Raw genomic sequence first — 13,500 nt, 5'->3', positions numbered from 1 at the left:
TTGTGAAATGACGTTTAACGATAACTTTTCGTAATTTTATCGATTATCGAAATTTTGATGAAACGATTATTTTAAGGGTTTGTTACTACTTCATTAAATTTAATAAAGTTATTTTATAGCCAGCTTTCACTTGAGCAAAAATGAGATAATTTTGCAAATTATATCTCCTTTTCTATGTCAAATCGTATAGGAAATTTTTTAAATTTCGAATTGAAACTGACCTAGTTTTCAAAATTATCTCATTTAAGTTCTATCATGAGATAATTTTACAAATTATGTCAGTTTGAATTTTTTTGAAAAATGTTCAAGTCTCCAAAGTCGACAACGAAAGTGCTAGCGAAAAAAATATCATCGAGTATTCTGTCAAGCCTGGTACGACTTTGACAGAATAAGTGTACTCGATGAAATTTTTAACTTAGCATTTTTTCTGGCGCTCTTAAAAACTTAAGCCTAGTACGTAGAACGGGACAAATTTTGTTCACGTGCAAAATTTAAATATTTGGAGCCACTGTAAAGAAAAAGTCTCCACTAAATTTTGAGTGGACAAAAAATGTTCAAGACAAGAACAAAAATGAAACAAAATTGAACAAAAATTCAAACAAAATGAAGGTGGACTCTTTAATAAAACACTTGAAAATTGAAGATGAAAGCCTGGTACGCTGCTCGCTCTAAATTTTAGCTCCCATACAAATTATCGAAAATTTTTAGCCGAGATAAAATGGATCCCATACAAGTTATCGATAACTTGTATGGGAATTTTATCTCAGCTAAAATTTAGCGCGAGCAGCGTACCAGGCTGAAATAAATAAAACTGAGAATCAAATAAAAAAATCAATCAATTATATTTGAAAGAAGATAAATTTTGCGGGAGTCGCACGAAATCCCAAAAAAAAAAATCCCCATGAGACAAAATCACCCAAAAAAATAATCCAATTTGCCAAAATCTCCAAGAGAAAATCTCCATGGATAAAATCTCCAAAGAAAACATTAAATCGCATGATTCACTACTTGAAAATATTTTTTTTTGGAGATTTTAGCTTGGAGATTTTTTCTATGGGGATTCTCTCTTTAGAAATTTTGCTGCAGCTGGAGATTTTAGTTTGGGGATTTTGGGGATTTTGGGTTTGGGGATTTTGGGGAAAACGTCAAATTTTTTTGCAAATTGATAGAATTTAATTTCTCCAATTTTAAAACTTTGCACGGGATAACAAAATGTTTTTTATAGATTAAAATTGTAAAGGCTTAACTACATACACCACTTTTTGAAAAAGTACAAAAGTGAAAATATTTTTTTTCTGGCTAGCGCAATTGTTTTGTGAAAAAGAGTATACAAATTGTTTTTTAGACCAAAAAATAAGCTTTCTGCATCATTAGTTTTAATTTTCCAGCCCGAAAAACTACACAAAAATGCATTTGAAAATTTTCACTTTTGTACTTTTTCACTTTTTGAGCCAATGTAGTTATACCTTAAGGGTTGGGTTCGATATCCCGCTTTTTATATTAACGTTTTTTTAAATCCCGCTTTTTATAATCGCGCGATTTTTTAAAATAAAACAACTAGTTTTGCTTGCAAAATCGGGATACTAAAACAAATTAAAAAATGAGAGATTGTTCTAAACGCATTTAATTAAAACCTTTATAATACAGTAAAATAAGGAGAAAAAAGGGGTAAATCTCGGAATGAATGTTAGTAGAAATTTTTTTTGCTCAATATCTTCCTTTTGCCATTCTATAACATATCTCAAAAGTCTAGAAAAATCTCATGTCCGCTTGTCGCGATTTCAAGGTCATATCGCGAAATGGAGATTTTCAAAATTAGCAAAAATAGGCTATGGTAGGATATACACATATGATACATGATTTCAAGGTATTTTTTAATGCTGATTCCAAAAAATCTAAAATCAAGACAATCTGACGTCTCTGGAAAAAGTTATACCTGTTTTTCATGTGTCAACTCATATTATTATAACAGTTGCAAACTTACTGCAGAAAAACCCTTAAAAGTTATGGTAGATGAAACAAATTTTGCATGAAGATTTTAGAATCCATCATTATTAAAAATCAAAACAATCCATTACAAAAAATATATATACCTACGAAATAATGGTATTTTTTGATGGAGGGGCAAATTTTAGGATATGCACTAAAGAAGATTCTTGTTCATCTTAGGAATAAGTGCAAATAGGCTAATTTTTTCATTTTAATCTTTGTTTGGATATTCTTTAACTACCCTCAAAAATCTAAAAAAATCTCATGTCCGCAAGTCCTAATTTTCTTGGTTTGAAAATAAGGTGCAGATTTTAAAAAATTAATAAGAAAAGTTTAAATTTTTATATGTATACCAACATAAGCGACATGATTTAAAGGTATTTTTTAACACTTATTCCAACAAAACTCACAAACAAGTCAACCTGACCATCCCTGAAAAGTAATGCACCTTATTCATGTTGATCTGACACAAATATCTGAAGTGTAGTTTTCCAATTTTTTAAAATCTGCACCTTATTTTCAAACCAAGAAAATTAGGACTTGCGGACATGAGATTTTTTTAGATTTTTGAGGGTAGTTAAAGAATATCCAAACAAAGATTAAAATGAAAAAATTAGCCTATTTGCACTTATTCCTAAGATGAACAAGAATCTTCTTTAGTGCATATCCTAAAATTTGCCCCTCCATCAAAAAATACCATTATTTCGTAGGTATATATATTTTTTGTAATGGATTGTTTTGATTTTTAATAATGATGGATTCTAAAATCTTCATGCAAAATTTGTTTCATCTACCATAACTTTTAAGGGTTTTTCTGCAGTAAGTTTGCAACTGTTATAATAATATGAGTTGACACATGAAAAACAGGTATAACTTTTTCCAGAGACGTCAGATTGTCTTGATTTTAGATTTTTTGGAATCAGCATTAAAAAATACCTTGAAATCATGTATCATATGTGTATATCCTACCATAGCCTATTTTTGCTAATTTTGAAAATCTCCATTTCGCGATATGACCTTGAAATCGCGACAAGCGGACATGAGATTTTTCTAGACTTTTGAGATATGTTATAGAATGGCAAAAGGAAGAAATTGAGCTAAAAAAATTTCTACTAACATTCATTCCGAGGTTAAACCCTTATTTAACTGGATTATTAACAAAAAATATAATATACAAAAAAAAAATAAGAAAAAGTAAGGAATGTGATACTAAAAATAAATCAATTAACAAACTAATATTTACTTTAAAGTTTCAGAAGAACAATCAAATCGTGATAATCCCATAGATTAATAATAACATAAAATGATCACAACACCTTAAATTAAGTACACACTACATAAACAAAAGAAATTTCATTTGAATATATTTCAACTTATATTTGGATGCATTTTAACAATTTTGATATATAAATAAATGAAATTTCTTTTACTTGTGAACTCAATTTAAGGCTTTAATCATTTAATGTTTTTATAAAAGAAATACCGTTTTCATAATGTGTTGAAGGTACATATTGTGTGGGCTTTACAACGCAAAAAATCAGTTTTAATAATTTTTTGTCTATTTCTCATGATTTTTTTATATGTGAATTAAGCATGTATTTTGTAAAAAAAATCGGGATTTTCGGGATTTTACCGGATTTTAAAATGCGGGATTTCAGAAAACGGGATTTAAAAAAGCGGTATTTTAGTAAACGGGATTTTGAAACTTTTTTTTCGGGATTTTCGAAAAACGGGATTTTAAAAAGCAAGATTCCGATACGCTCCCAAATTGTAGAGATAAAATTTGTTTTTTCCCGATCTGTGCTCTAGGCTTCACGTCTTTTTGTCAGCTATAGCCTGGTACGCTGTTCGCGCTAAATTTTAGCTGAGATAAAATTCCCATACAAGTTATCGATAACTTGTATGGGATCCATTTTATCTCGGCTAAAAATTTTCGATAATTTGTATGGGAGGTAAAATTTAGCGGGAGCAGCGTACCAGGCTTATTACATGAAGCCTCAAGAGGCGCGCCTCTTTTCAAACGTAATGAGTACAAAAGAGAAAAAAGATGAAACAAAAAATTATCCGACCAGAGAGTCGTGGGTAGGAATTCTGTGACTCTTTTTTGACGTTTCTTTTTCCACTTTTCCTTTTTTCAACATTCTCTTCCATTTCTTTTTGCTTCTTGGTGCAATTCAACAACAAATTTTAAATCAAAAGAGAAATGTCAAATTTGAGTCCTGGACTCAAGAGGCATCGTGTAATAGTACGCGCCTCACAGAATGATTATCAAAAGAAAATTAGAAAAAAGAGTCAAGCCTCTTGAGGCTTCATGTAATAGCTGACTTTCCATTTTTCTACATGGGACTCTGTTATCATTTGCCGTAGTAGAAGCTGCCCTTAAACTCTCCAAAAAAATGTATATCTACCCAAAAATCTCTAACCTCACGAACACATCCTCAACTATCGAAAAACTATCGATAATTTCTAATTCATCGAAAAATAAAAAAGAAATGTCAAAAAAATTTTAGTGTTGTTTCAACATGCATCTTTAAAAATTCCTCTAACAATTTTTATAATATTTTTATTTGTTTTAATTAATAAGATAGATTATGTTAAATCACTCCACGAAACATAACACAATGTCTGCAAGATGAACACTCATAGCAATTTAAAGCTTTTCCTCATTTGTGGATTGTGCCTTTGTACTGGTGGTTTAATTCTTCTTAGCATTTTACCTTTAAATTCCGGTAAGACAAAATAACAATCCTTATTACCCACCCACATTGAATTGAAATTAAATTCTTTTACAGACTGTGATTGTCCTAATAATATACCCGGTGTTTCATTAAAATCAAAAAATGATATTCCTAGTGACACACTCACCATCAATTCCGGGTCCACTCACAAACTAGCAATTTTAGTTCCATTTAGAGATCGTTTTGACGAACTCTTGCAATTTGTGCCACATATAACAGACTTCCTGCGACGCCAGAATGTTAACCATCATATTTTTGTGCTCAATCAAGTCGATAGATATCGATTCAATCGAGCTTCACTCATAAATGTTGGTTTCCTATTCACAAAATTAAATTTTGATCACATTGCAATGCATGATGTTGATCTTCTGCCAAATAACGATAAACTGATATATAAGTATCCTGAGAAGGGACCCCATCATATAGCATCGCCAGAGTTCCATCCAAAGTATCATTATGAAACTTTTGTTGGGGGTGTTTTGTTGGTTAAGAGGGAACATTTTCAACTCATGAATGGAATGTCCAACAGGTATTGGGGTTGGGGACTCGAGGATGATGAGTTTTATGTTCGAATAAAAGATGCAGAGTTGGAGGTCACACGACCTAAGAATATAGGAACAGGAGTGAATGATACATTTCGGTAAGTAAAAGAAGACGAAAGTAATTGTTAGAATACTAATTTGTTTTATTCACTTTACTTTTAAATACTTTTCAAAATTCAAGGCTCTCCCCACAATCTTAAAAAAAATTAACATCAAATCTTCTACCATTCAACAAATAACCGTACCTTCTCCAACCATTGATCCACTATTTCCTCCAGTTGTTAAACTCTCTTTTAGATTTTCAAATCCACTCTCCTCTGTCAATGATATATACTGTCGGTCGGTTAAAAACTTTCTTTTCTACCTAGCTCACATTTACGACAAATCTGATTCTGTCTGTATTGATGGTAAAAATAAGACGCACTTAATAGTTTCAATATAAAAGGAAGGCCTTCCAACAGACTATCTCCCTATAGTTATATTATTTATACTCGCTTCCTGGAAAATTTCGATATTTCTAAAGCCTTTCATATCAGTTGTAAGCAATCCTCTTATCACCGCTCTAGTAATTCCGCTCAAAAACATTTTTTTAACCTAAAAAAAATCAAGAAATGCAAGTTAAAATCAAATAAAAGAAAAAAAAGGAAGAAAAGTTGTCAGGAAACAACCTCCTGCGATTGTCTTTAAGAAGCGTCTTAAATGAGCTGAAAGACCTTTCTACTTGAGCAGAAACGAATAGACCCCGTCGAAGTTATTCACTTCAATGTTTGCGGCATTTCTGGTGTTGATGTCGCCATTAGTTACAGAATTTAATTGTTCAACTATTTTAAGTCCCTGATTGAAGTTGAAAACAGTAGTGAATTTTCAATAGTTCATTTTCGTTGATATTCTTTAAAAAGGGGAACACTTGCCAAATCGGTGTGTTTTGAAAAAAGATTGAAAAATAAATGTAAAAGTAAATATGTACATTTATATGTGCCTATTCTGCCGTTTCTGTTATTCTGTTATGAATCATAAAAGATATACAAATAAAATATCTTTTATAATTGGTATTTTAAATGTAAGTTCTGTTTGCTTTGTTTATAGCAGTTTCGAAGTTTCATAACAGGCTTTTATAAAATATCGAACTCCTGATACCAATTATAAAGATCTTTTATTTTTATATCCTTTATGATATGATGATTTCATAACAGAATAACAGAAACGGAAGAATAGGCCCAATAATACCAATACTACCAGATTTTTTCAAACTTTCGAAAATTTGGGTTTTAAGAATAGTAAGCATCTGAAGCGAAACGTCATTTTCCCTAACTGGCTGAATACAATGGTGTAGCTGTGGCTGTAGCTTGTAGTACTGTCAAAATTTTGCTGACGCAAAACCCTACAAAAGTAGGCTGCAACTGAGGTTAAAGTTAAGAATTCTTCAACTTGCGCTACAAGCTACAGCCACAGCTACACCATTATATTCAGGAGGTAAACCTTAAGAGATCAATTTTGACGATGCGAGGAATAGAACTTAAGATAAAAGCTGTTAAACCGGCTCTGTTTTGGAGGCTTTTCTGTTTAAATTTTAGTTTGAATTTTTAAATTTGAATTTGAGTCCTATTGATCGCATCGTCAAGATTGATTCAGAGTATCAGTTGGTGTGAAAACATTTTAATTTCGAACAAATTGAAAATATTGGCAGCCACTGGTTGTCGAGCCTACAACTCGCGACCTTAGAACAACAAGGTTCTAACCGACAATTTTGAAAAAAAATGAGTTATATATCAAATCGAGGTAAAATCGTGGTGCTCTTTCGATTCCCGCTATCTATTTTGCTCTAGCAGTTAGAAATTTGTTACATGTTTAGACGAAAAAATTGAATGCTGAGCAATTAGACTTTGTTTATTTTTTGGAAATAGAATTAATTATAAAAATAATAAATAATTGCTGCAATCCACCACTCTTAAACAAAAGGAAAAAAATTATTTAAATCTTTTTATTTCAACACATCCCAATTCTTCAATATCGAATAACTAAGGTCACAAGAATAAAAATTGTACATAGAACCTTATTGTTCTAAATTTAACTGTCGCATCGTTGAGCAACGAAGTCCTATATGGTTTTTTAAAGTCAAATTTAAGGGTTACAAATGTGTTTTTATTAGTGTTTTAAGCTAAAATCTTAAAGATTTCCTATAAACTCATCGAATTATAAACAAAAAAACAAAAAATCAAACTTTTAATACACAGTTACCGTATAAAGGTGTTTCAATATTCAGAAGCGTTTTTCTCAAAACACACTTGGGTGTACTTAGAACCTTGTTGTTCTAGGGTCGCGAACTCTTGAGTCACCAGGCTTTTGCTTTGTCATCAGGCTATCTCACTGTTGAAAATTATTTATTTTATTGAGGTCTGATAAAAAATTTAAAATTTGTTAAAGTTGTTTCGACTTTAATTTAAAAATGTTTCATGTTAATTTTTTCAACGTTGATCAAAAAAAAAAAAAAAACATTGCATCTGACAAAAAAATAAAATAACTCTCAAGCATTTAGAAGATTTTCACCTTAATTTCAAATGATTTCCTTTTTTAAAAAGAAAATATCAACAAGTACGCACATATAATTTATTAGAAATCTTTTCATTTTTAGTTGATTTTTTTTTAGGAAAATTCTTGTAAAAATTAAATGAAGTTCACTTGAAATTTAAGAGAGTTTAAGTGGATTCCGTTTATAGTTATTGTTTTAAGAAGATTGGATTTAAAGTGTGCATCATTTTATTTTAAAGTGGCTTATTTTTCTAAGGCTGATTTCTGCTATTATGACCTCTAACTTTTCTCATCAACTTACACGCTTTTAATTTTTTTTTTCTTGGACTGAATATGGTAAATCGTGATGGATTTGCTACTTCACTTTCCGCACATAGAAAAATATACCACATAAAATAGAACTAAAACGATAAGATTTCTCTATGGTATAAACCAAAATATCTTATTTAAATAGGGATGAGAATAAAGACTTTAACTCACCAGCAGCACACTTACCACCTGAGCAAACTAGCTATACTTATCTTGGTCAATATTTTTACTCTAGTTTAAAGTTAAAAAATAAAATGTACATTTTGCTCAAATTATAAGAAGACTTTCTCTATAAAAATAGTTAGAAATATGAATGAAATATCCTTTTTAATTGTTTATCTTAATAAGATTTTTTTAAAGCAGACCAATAAGAGAATCTACGGATTTTTAATTATATTTTATAAAATGTAATGCCTGAAAATTATTTCTTCAAAAACTATTGATAAAAACAACAAACTTCTTCTGGACGCTTAAGCTATTAACGTGAAACTTAAAGATAGAAGGTCATTGTATGACGAGATCTTGTTGTATAAGGTTTCAAAAGAAGACCAATTTCTAATAAACTATAAGTAAAACGAAAGACCTCCTACTGAATTAAAACAAAAAACATTCGATCATTTAAAATATTAATGAATTTTTAAACTTTAACTTGATTTCCATTTAAATTTACTCGAAATAAGCAAAAAAAAAACATATTCTTCACTAGTCGGACAAGGACACCGACTACTAGAAAAGTGTACAAAAACTGTTGGCTAAGGTCTCCGCCCTCGATTTATTGAAAAGTTTACAATTTTTTTTTTTTTTTTTTATTTTTATTTTTATGGTGAAAACATTGTAAAAGAAACATCATCTTAACCTTAATATTTATTAAATAAAACACTTTTCTTAATCACTACATCTACTTGTTCCTATGTATATAAAATGCAACCATGCACCTCTTTAACAAATAATCCAAGAGCTGCATTGGCTTTAAACGGAACCAAAAACTCTTTATATATTTTTCGATTAACAGTCAATTAAACTAGGAGTGGCCGACTTCTAGGGGTGGCCGACCTCACGTGCCAGCACCCTATTATATTAATGTTTTTGCCCGATATATTGGAATTGATAGTACCTATTGCTTTTCCTCTCTACACTAAGCTTCCTTTTATAAACTTCTCAGTTATTATCAAAGTCTTGATGGTTTATATCAAAAAACTAAATTTTAAGTCTTAAATGACCTTAACACAATTCACACAGAATATATACTAAAATCTTTCCCTCAATTCCAGACATATCCATAACAGACTTCACCGGAAACGAGATACTCAAAAATGCTTCAACCAAAAGGAAGTAACACGCAAACGAGACCGACAAACTGGACTCGACACTCTCCAATACAACATAAGTGGAGTCACCAGTCTGACTATCAATGCAATTCCCATAACCGTTGTCAACATAATTCTGACTTGCGACATGAAGACAACACCCTGGTGCGATTGTTCCGGGGTTGCGGCTGCCGCTAATGCTCCTACATGACGATAAATAAAAAGAATAATCAAAATTTCCAAAAAAATGTTTTGTCTATATTTGCACACAATTAACTAAAAACTAAGCTCTCTCTGAAACCTTAATAAACATGAACCATTCCGTATAAGAATGTCCAAAACAGGACATAGGTACAAAGTCCTCCCAAGAAGCCATTCGTAAGGAGACTCTGACGACTGATGAAGTATTTTTTCCATTGAGTTCCAGATTTCAAAAGAAGTAAACACCACAAACCCAAAACTGCTATTAAATAAAGCATGAATCCAAGAATACCGGTGAGTCCCAAGATTCCTTTTTTTAAACAAATATAAAGTAGATTGATAAGAAAAAACATGAGAATATTGAAATTGTATTTGCTTACCAGCAGAACAACCAGACAAGGCAGCCATTGAGGTTCGACAATATTCGACGGCAGCTGCATTGTTTCGAATCGCCGATTCACTGTAGGCAACAATTTCTCCACTTTTTAATTCACGAGTTTTAACACGGGTAGTCATTTTATTGTGGATTTGTTTTTTAATTAAATATTTTTTGATTAGAAAAAATTTAAATTGGTTAATTCGTGGTGATACGATTTTTTTTTTTTATAATGTCGTTTTCCAAAATTATGGGAGTGAATCACTCCTTTTTCGTGCAATTTTGGAATTTGTTCACGAAGAATTTGACAAGTGGAGTGATTTGACGTTTGCTTTGCATGTGTTTGTAACACGAAATAATGAATAAAATAATAACACAATCTTTTAAGTTCACTTTTAGTGGTTTTTTACAATACTTTATTGAATTTTTTTTGTAAATAAATATAATTTCCTTCACAAAAAAAAGTTAAAACAACCACCCAACAATTTGACAAGCAGTCCATGAAGTCCATGAAGTCAAATGTAGAAGTATTGGTAATCACTCCGTCACTCCTTCAAAATTTTGGGAGTGAAGAATTCACTCCAAAACTTCACTCCTTTTTCAATTTTGGAATTTGAAATCACTCCTTTTGGAGTGATTATATAGCTAGGAGTGTCACTCCTTGAATTTTGGAAAACGACATAAATTTGTTCAGCTGTCAAAAAATTGATGGTTTTTTTCGAAATGTCAGAAGAACTGAAAAGAGAAAAAGAACTGTTTGATTACATTACATTACATTTGGAGGAAAAATAGATTAGGGATGGGTCACACTTAACTGGTTGCTAAAGCCTAGTACGCAACTGAAGCGAAACGAAGTGCACAACAAAAATTATTTTTTTTACTTTTCGTTTTAAAACTTATGTCGTTTTCTATTGACTTTTGAGAATTTTGTGTAAAATTGTCAGATTTTCCACTGCAAATAGAATATGAAATCTAGTTTTGTAATTGTGTGCGAAATCTGTGCGTATAGAAAAAATAAAACAACAACAAATGTTCAGACAAATGTCAAACAGAGGAGTGTGTGTGAAAGTGCATGTGTTTGTATGCGTGAATCTTGATAAAAATCCAGAATCAGATTCTTGAATCTCAGATTCATTTTTTTGTCATTTTTTTGAATCTCAGGACGCAAATAAATCATGAAATCTGAGATTTATCCACTATTTCCCCTCTTCACCCCCCCCTTTCAGCTGTCAAATCCACAAATCTCATTCTGAGATTCGTCAATAGAAAACGACATTATTTTCTGATGTTTTAGCCTGGTACTCTGTTCGCGCTAAATTTTAGCCGAGATAAAATTCCCATACAAGTTTTCGATAATTTGTATGGGATAGATTTTAGCTAAAATTTAGCCCATAATTTGTATTCATTGACCTATTATATATGGACTGCTAGTTGATTCTCGTTTCCATACAAAATTTTTGAAAATGTGGTTCAATGATTACTAGCGCCTGTGGAAGAAAGTGGTAAATAGAACTCAGTTAGCGTAGCGACATCTTCCGTCAGATGGCTTGAACTACCATTTTTGTACATAGAAACTATGGCCATCTACATATTTTTCTTATAAAAATGAGTAGCACCTGTCTTTTTTGAAATCTACTTTTTGACGTTTTGGAAGAAAAGAATTCTTTCAGAAAAAAAAGTATTTTAAAATGTTTGTTCGAAATAAAATATCGAGGTAAAATAATTGAATCGTGTTGGAAAATGTTTTTTATTTCAATTTATTATTAATCGAAAGTTATTAAAAAAAATTAAATGTTCCTTTTTCAATAATTTTCATTTTGTTTCTTTTTTTTTTCAGATGCAATCGTGGAATCGTTTTGGATGGAAGGACGTCAAAATGCCCTCGCCCGAACAGCCAAAAAGTTTTTGTGGTGTGGAGCCTGGAGCGAAAATCGGAGCTAAATCATCAATTATCTTGGGTTCGGTGGTTGGCGATGGTTGTGTTATTCCACAGAAGTCGAATATAGAGAAAGTTCTTGTTAAAAAAGCTCATGGGGAAAATGGTAAGTTATTAAAAAAGTATTTATGATGAATTGAATCATCCATTTAGTTTTTACACAGATGAAACAGAAAAAATCGGAGACAAAGTTTACATCCTCAACAACGACACAGAAGAGCTCTTCGCATCCGATTCAGAAGATGAATTACCAACGCAATCGACAAAAACAGAAATTCCAAAAATGATGAGACTATCACATCTAATCAATGCGGACGAAAGCCATTACAATTCAACAACCAGTGACGAAGATGATGATTCACACCAAGGCTCTCCAATACCTGATGATGCAAGTAGTAATCACCTTGTACCAATAGAAACTATATTCCTGCTAATCATAGCGTGGCTCCTTTCTTGCATGCACCTCATCTACAGTATTTTTATCCGAAGTCTTGGACTCTTTGGCACGTGGAATTCAACTCAAATCCAATCCGGATTTCTTGATTCTTGAAATCAACTCATCTCGCTATGTCTACAATATGTCTTTAAAGGAAGTAAATTTCAGTATCGTCAAAGCGGTATTCAGTTTAGATCCAATTAAAGAGGCAACAACAACAAATGTCTTAAGTGCCATCAATCAGGTATTGAGTCGCTTGGGTATGGTTGTTTCAAATTATATAAAAAGCGATGATTCTATGTTGGATTGTTTGAAGGCAATTCAGGTAAGTCGTGTGTGAAGTTTTTGTATTCTTAAAAAAAGATTTTGACCTTTTTTTCTTTTTATTATTTTTAAAACTTTTAGGAATACTGTGAAGAACAACCAGCTCTGAGAGCCAAGGTTGCCCAGATTATTCATTATCTCTATGATAAGGAATTTGTGTCTGAAGAAGCTATCCGCATGTGGCACAATGAGTTGGATGATGATTCAGAGTGGTTGAAAGCACCATTGCAGAAACTCATAGAATGGCTAGGTCAATCCAGCGAAGGCAGCAGTGAAGAAGAAAACGACGATTAAATACTTTTTCTTTTCTTCTTAACTTAATGATTCTTCAATAAAAAAAAACTTTAAAAAACTGCCTCTTTGGGGATAGAAAAAAAAATATGTTTAATTCAATAGAAAATTTGAATATACAACAAAAGTAATTTATGCAGCTGCTGCTGCATTTTTAATTTCTGCTTCTGAATTCATTTCTTTCAGTCGATTTAGTTTAGATTTCTTTATAGCAATTGCTCGCTTCAATCGAACAATGGTCTCTAATAGCTTCACTAGGAAGCCACCGATATTATCACGTTCAATAACTGGATTCTTGAACGGACTGTCGTATTGCTGTTGGCCCAACAATGGATCACTGCGATTCAAAGAGTTTCGACTTCTTGTGGGAGTGTGTATGAGATTGCCATTTAGATAACATGGTCGGAAGTCTTGCATGAGGCTGGTCAACGGCAACATTTCAAAGAAGTTATCTGATACAATTTCAAAGTTGGGGATTGAGTGAGTGCTTAAGCCGAGCCGTTGCGATTAAAAGACACCCGA

At 31.7% G+C, this 13,500-nt stretch overlaps 3 protein-coding genes across 4 annotated transcripts; 2 read left to right on the top strand and 1 right to left on the bottom strand.

Annotated features, from left to right (window-relative positions):
• Positions 1–4,493: 4,493 nt before the first annotated feature.
• On the top strand, positions 4,494–9,625 carry LOC129916767 (beta-1,4-galactosyltransferase 7). The gene is made up of 3 exons (XM_055996902.1): positions 4,494–4,718; positions 4,782–5,367; positions 9,379–9,625. Exons 1-3 carry the CDS (start codon positions 4,622–4,624, stop codon positions 9,623–9,625), a joined length of 930 nt encoding a protein of 309 aa, XP_055852877.1. The 5' UTR covers positions 4,494–4,621.
• A 35-nt stretch (positions 9,626–9,660) lies between these two features.
• On the bottom strand, positions 9,661–10,224 carry LOC129916772 (ER membrane protein complex subunit 6). The gene is made up of 2 exons (XM_055996908.1): positions 9,996–10,224; positions 9,661–9,925 (listed from the first exon to the last, which is right to left on the bottom strand). Exons 1-2 carry the CDS (start codon positions 10,129–10,131, stop codon positions 9,717–9,719), a joined length of 345 nt encoding a protein of 114 aa, XP_055852883.1. The 5' UTR covers positions 10,132–10,224; the 3' UTR covers positions 9,661–9,716.
• A 1,346-nt stretch (positions 10,225–11,570) lies between these two features.
• LOC129916769 (translation initiation factor eIF-2B subunit epsilon-like) lies at positions 11,571–13,108 on the top strand. Of its 2 annotated transcripts, none has more exons than XR_008772546.1 (4): positions 11,571–11,705; positions 11,829–12,033; positions 12,092–12,688; positions 12,769–12,922. XR_008772546.1 is itself a non-coding variant. In XM_055996904.1 (4 exons), exons 3-4 carry the CDS (start codon positions 12,506–12,508, stop codon positions 12,979–12,981), a joined length of 396 nt encoding a protein of 131 aa, XP_055852879.1. In that variant the 5' UTR covers positions 11,573–11,705; positions 11,829–12,033; positions 12,092–12,505; the 3' UTR covers positions 12,982–13,108. The 2 variants fall into 2 exon arrangements, 1 of the variants encoding a protein (XP_055852879.1); XM_055996904.1 differs by having other exon boundaries at positions 11,573–11,705; positions 12,769–13,108.
• Positions 13,109–13,500: the final 392 nt, after the last annotated feature.

This window comes from Episyrphus balteatus, chromosome 3, assembly GCF_945859705.1.
Source record: "Episyrphus balteatus chromosome 3, idEpiBalt1.1, whole genome shotgun sequence".
Lineage (NCBI taxonomy): Eukaryota > Metazoa > Arthropoda > Insecta > Diptera > Syrphidae > Episyrphus > Episyrphus balteatus.
The sequence above is the reverse complement of the archived record's forward strand: the minus strand, read 5'-3'. Positions and strand labels throughout refer to the sequence as shown.

What these genes read in the sequence shown, in the direction of transcription:
- LOC129916769 (XM_055996904.1), top strand. Translation starts at nt 12,506, where the DNA reads ATGTCTTTAAAGGAAGTAAATTTCAGTATCGTCAAAGCGGTATTCAGT. An exon ending in ATTGTTTGAAGGCAATTCAG is followed by an intron (nt 12,689 to 12,768) that starts GTAAGTCGTGTG and finishes TAAAACTTTTAG; the next exon opens with GAATACTGTGAAGAACAACC.
- LOC129916767 (XM_055996902.1), top strand. Translation starts at nt 4,622, where the DNA reads ATGAACACTCATAGCAATTTAAAGCTTTTCCTCATTTGTGGATTGTGC. An exon ending in CATTTTACCTTTAAATTCCG is followed by an intron (nt 4,719 to 4,781) that starts GTAAGACAAAAT and finishes ATTCTTTTACAG; the next exon opens with ACTGTGATTGTCCTAATAAT. An exon ending in GGAGTGAATGATACATTTCG is followed by an intron (nt 5,368 to 9,378) that starts GTAAGTAAAAGA and finishes CCTCAATTCCAG; the next exon opens with ACATATCCATAACAGACTTC.
- LOC129916772 (XM_055996908.1), bottom strand. Translation starts at nt 10,131, where the DNA reads ATGACTACCCGTGTTAAAACTCGTGAATTAAAAAGTGGAGAAATTGTT. An exon ending in CTTGTCTGGTTGTTCTGCTG is followed by an intron (nt 9,926 to 9,995) that starts GTAAGCAAATAC and finishes GTTTAAAAAAAG; the next exon opens with GAATCTTGGGACTCACCGGT.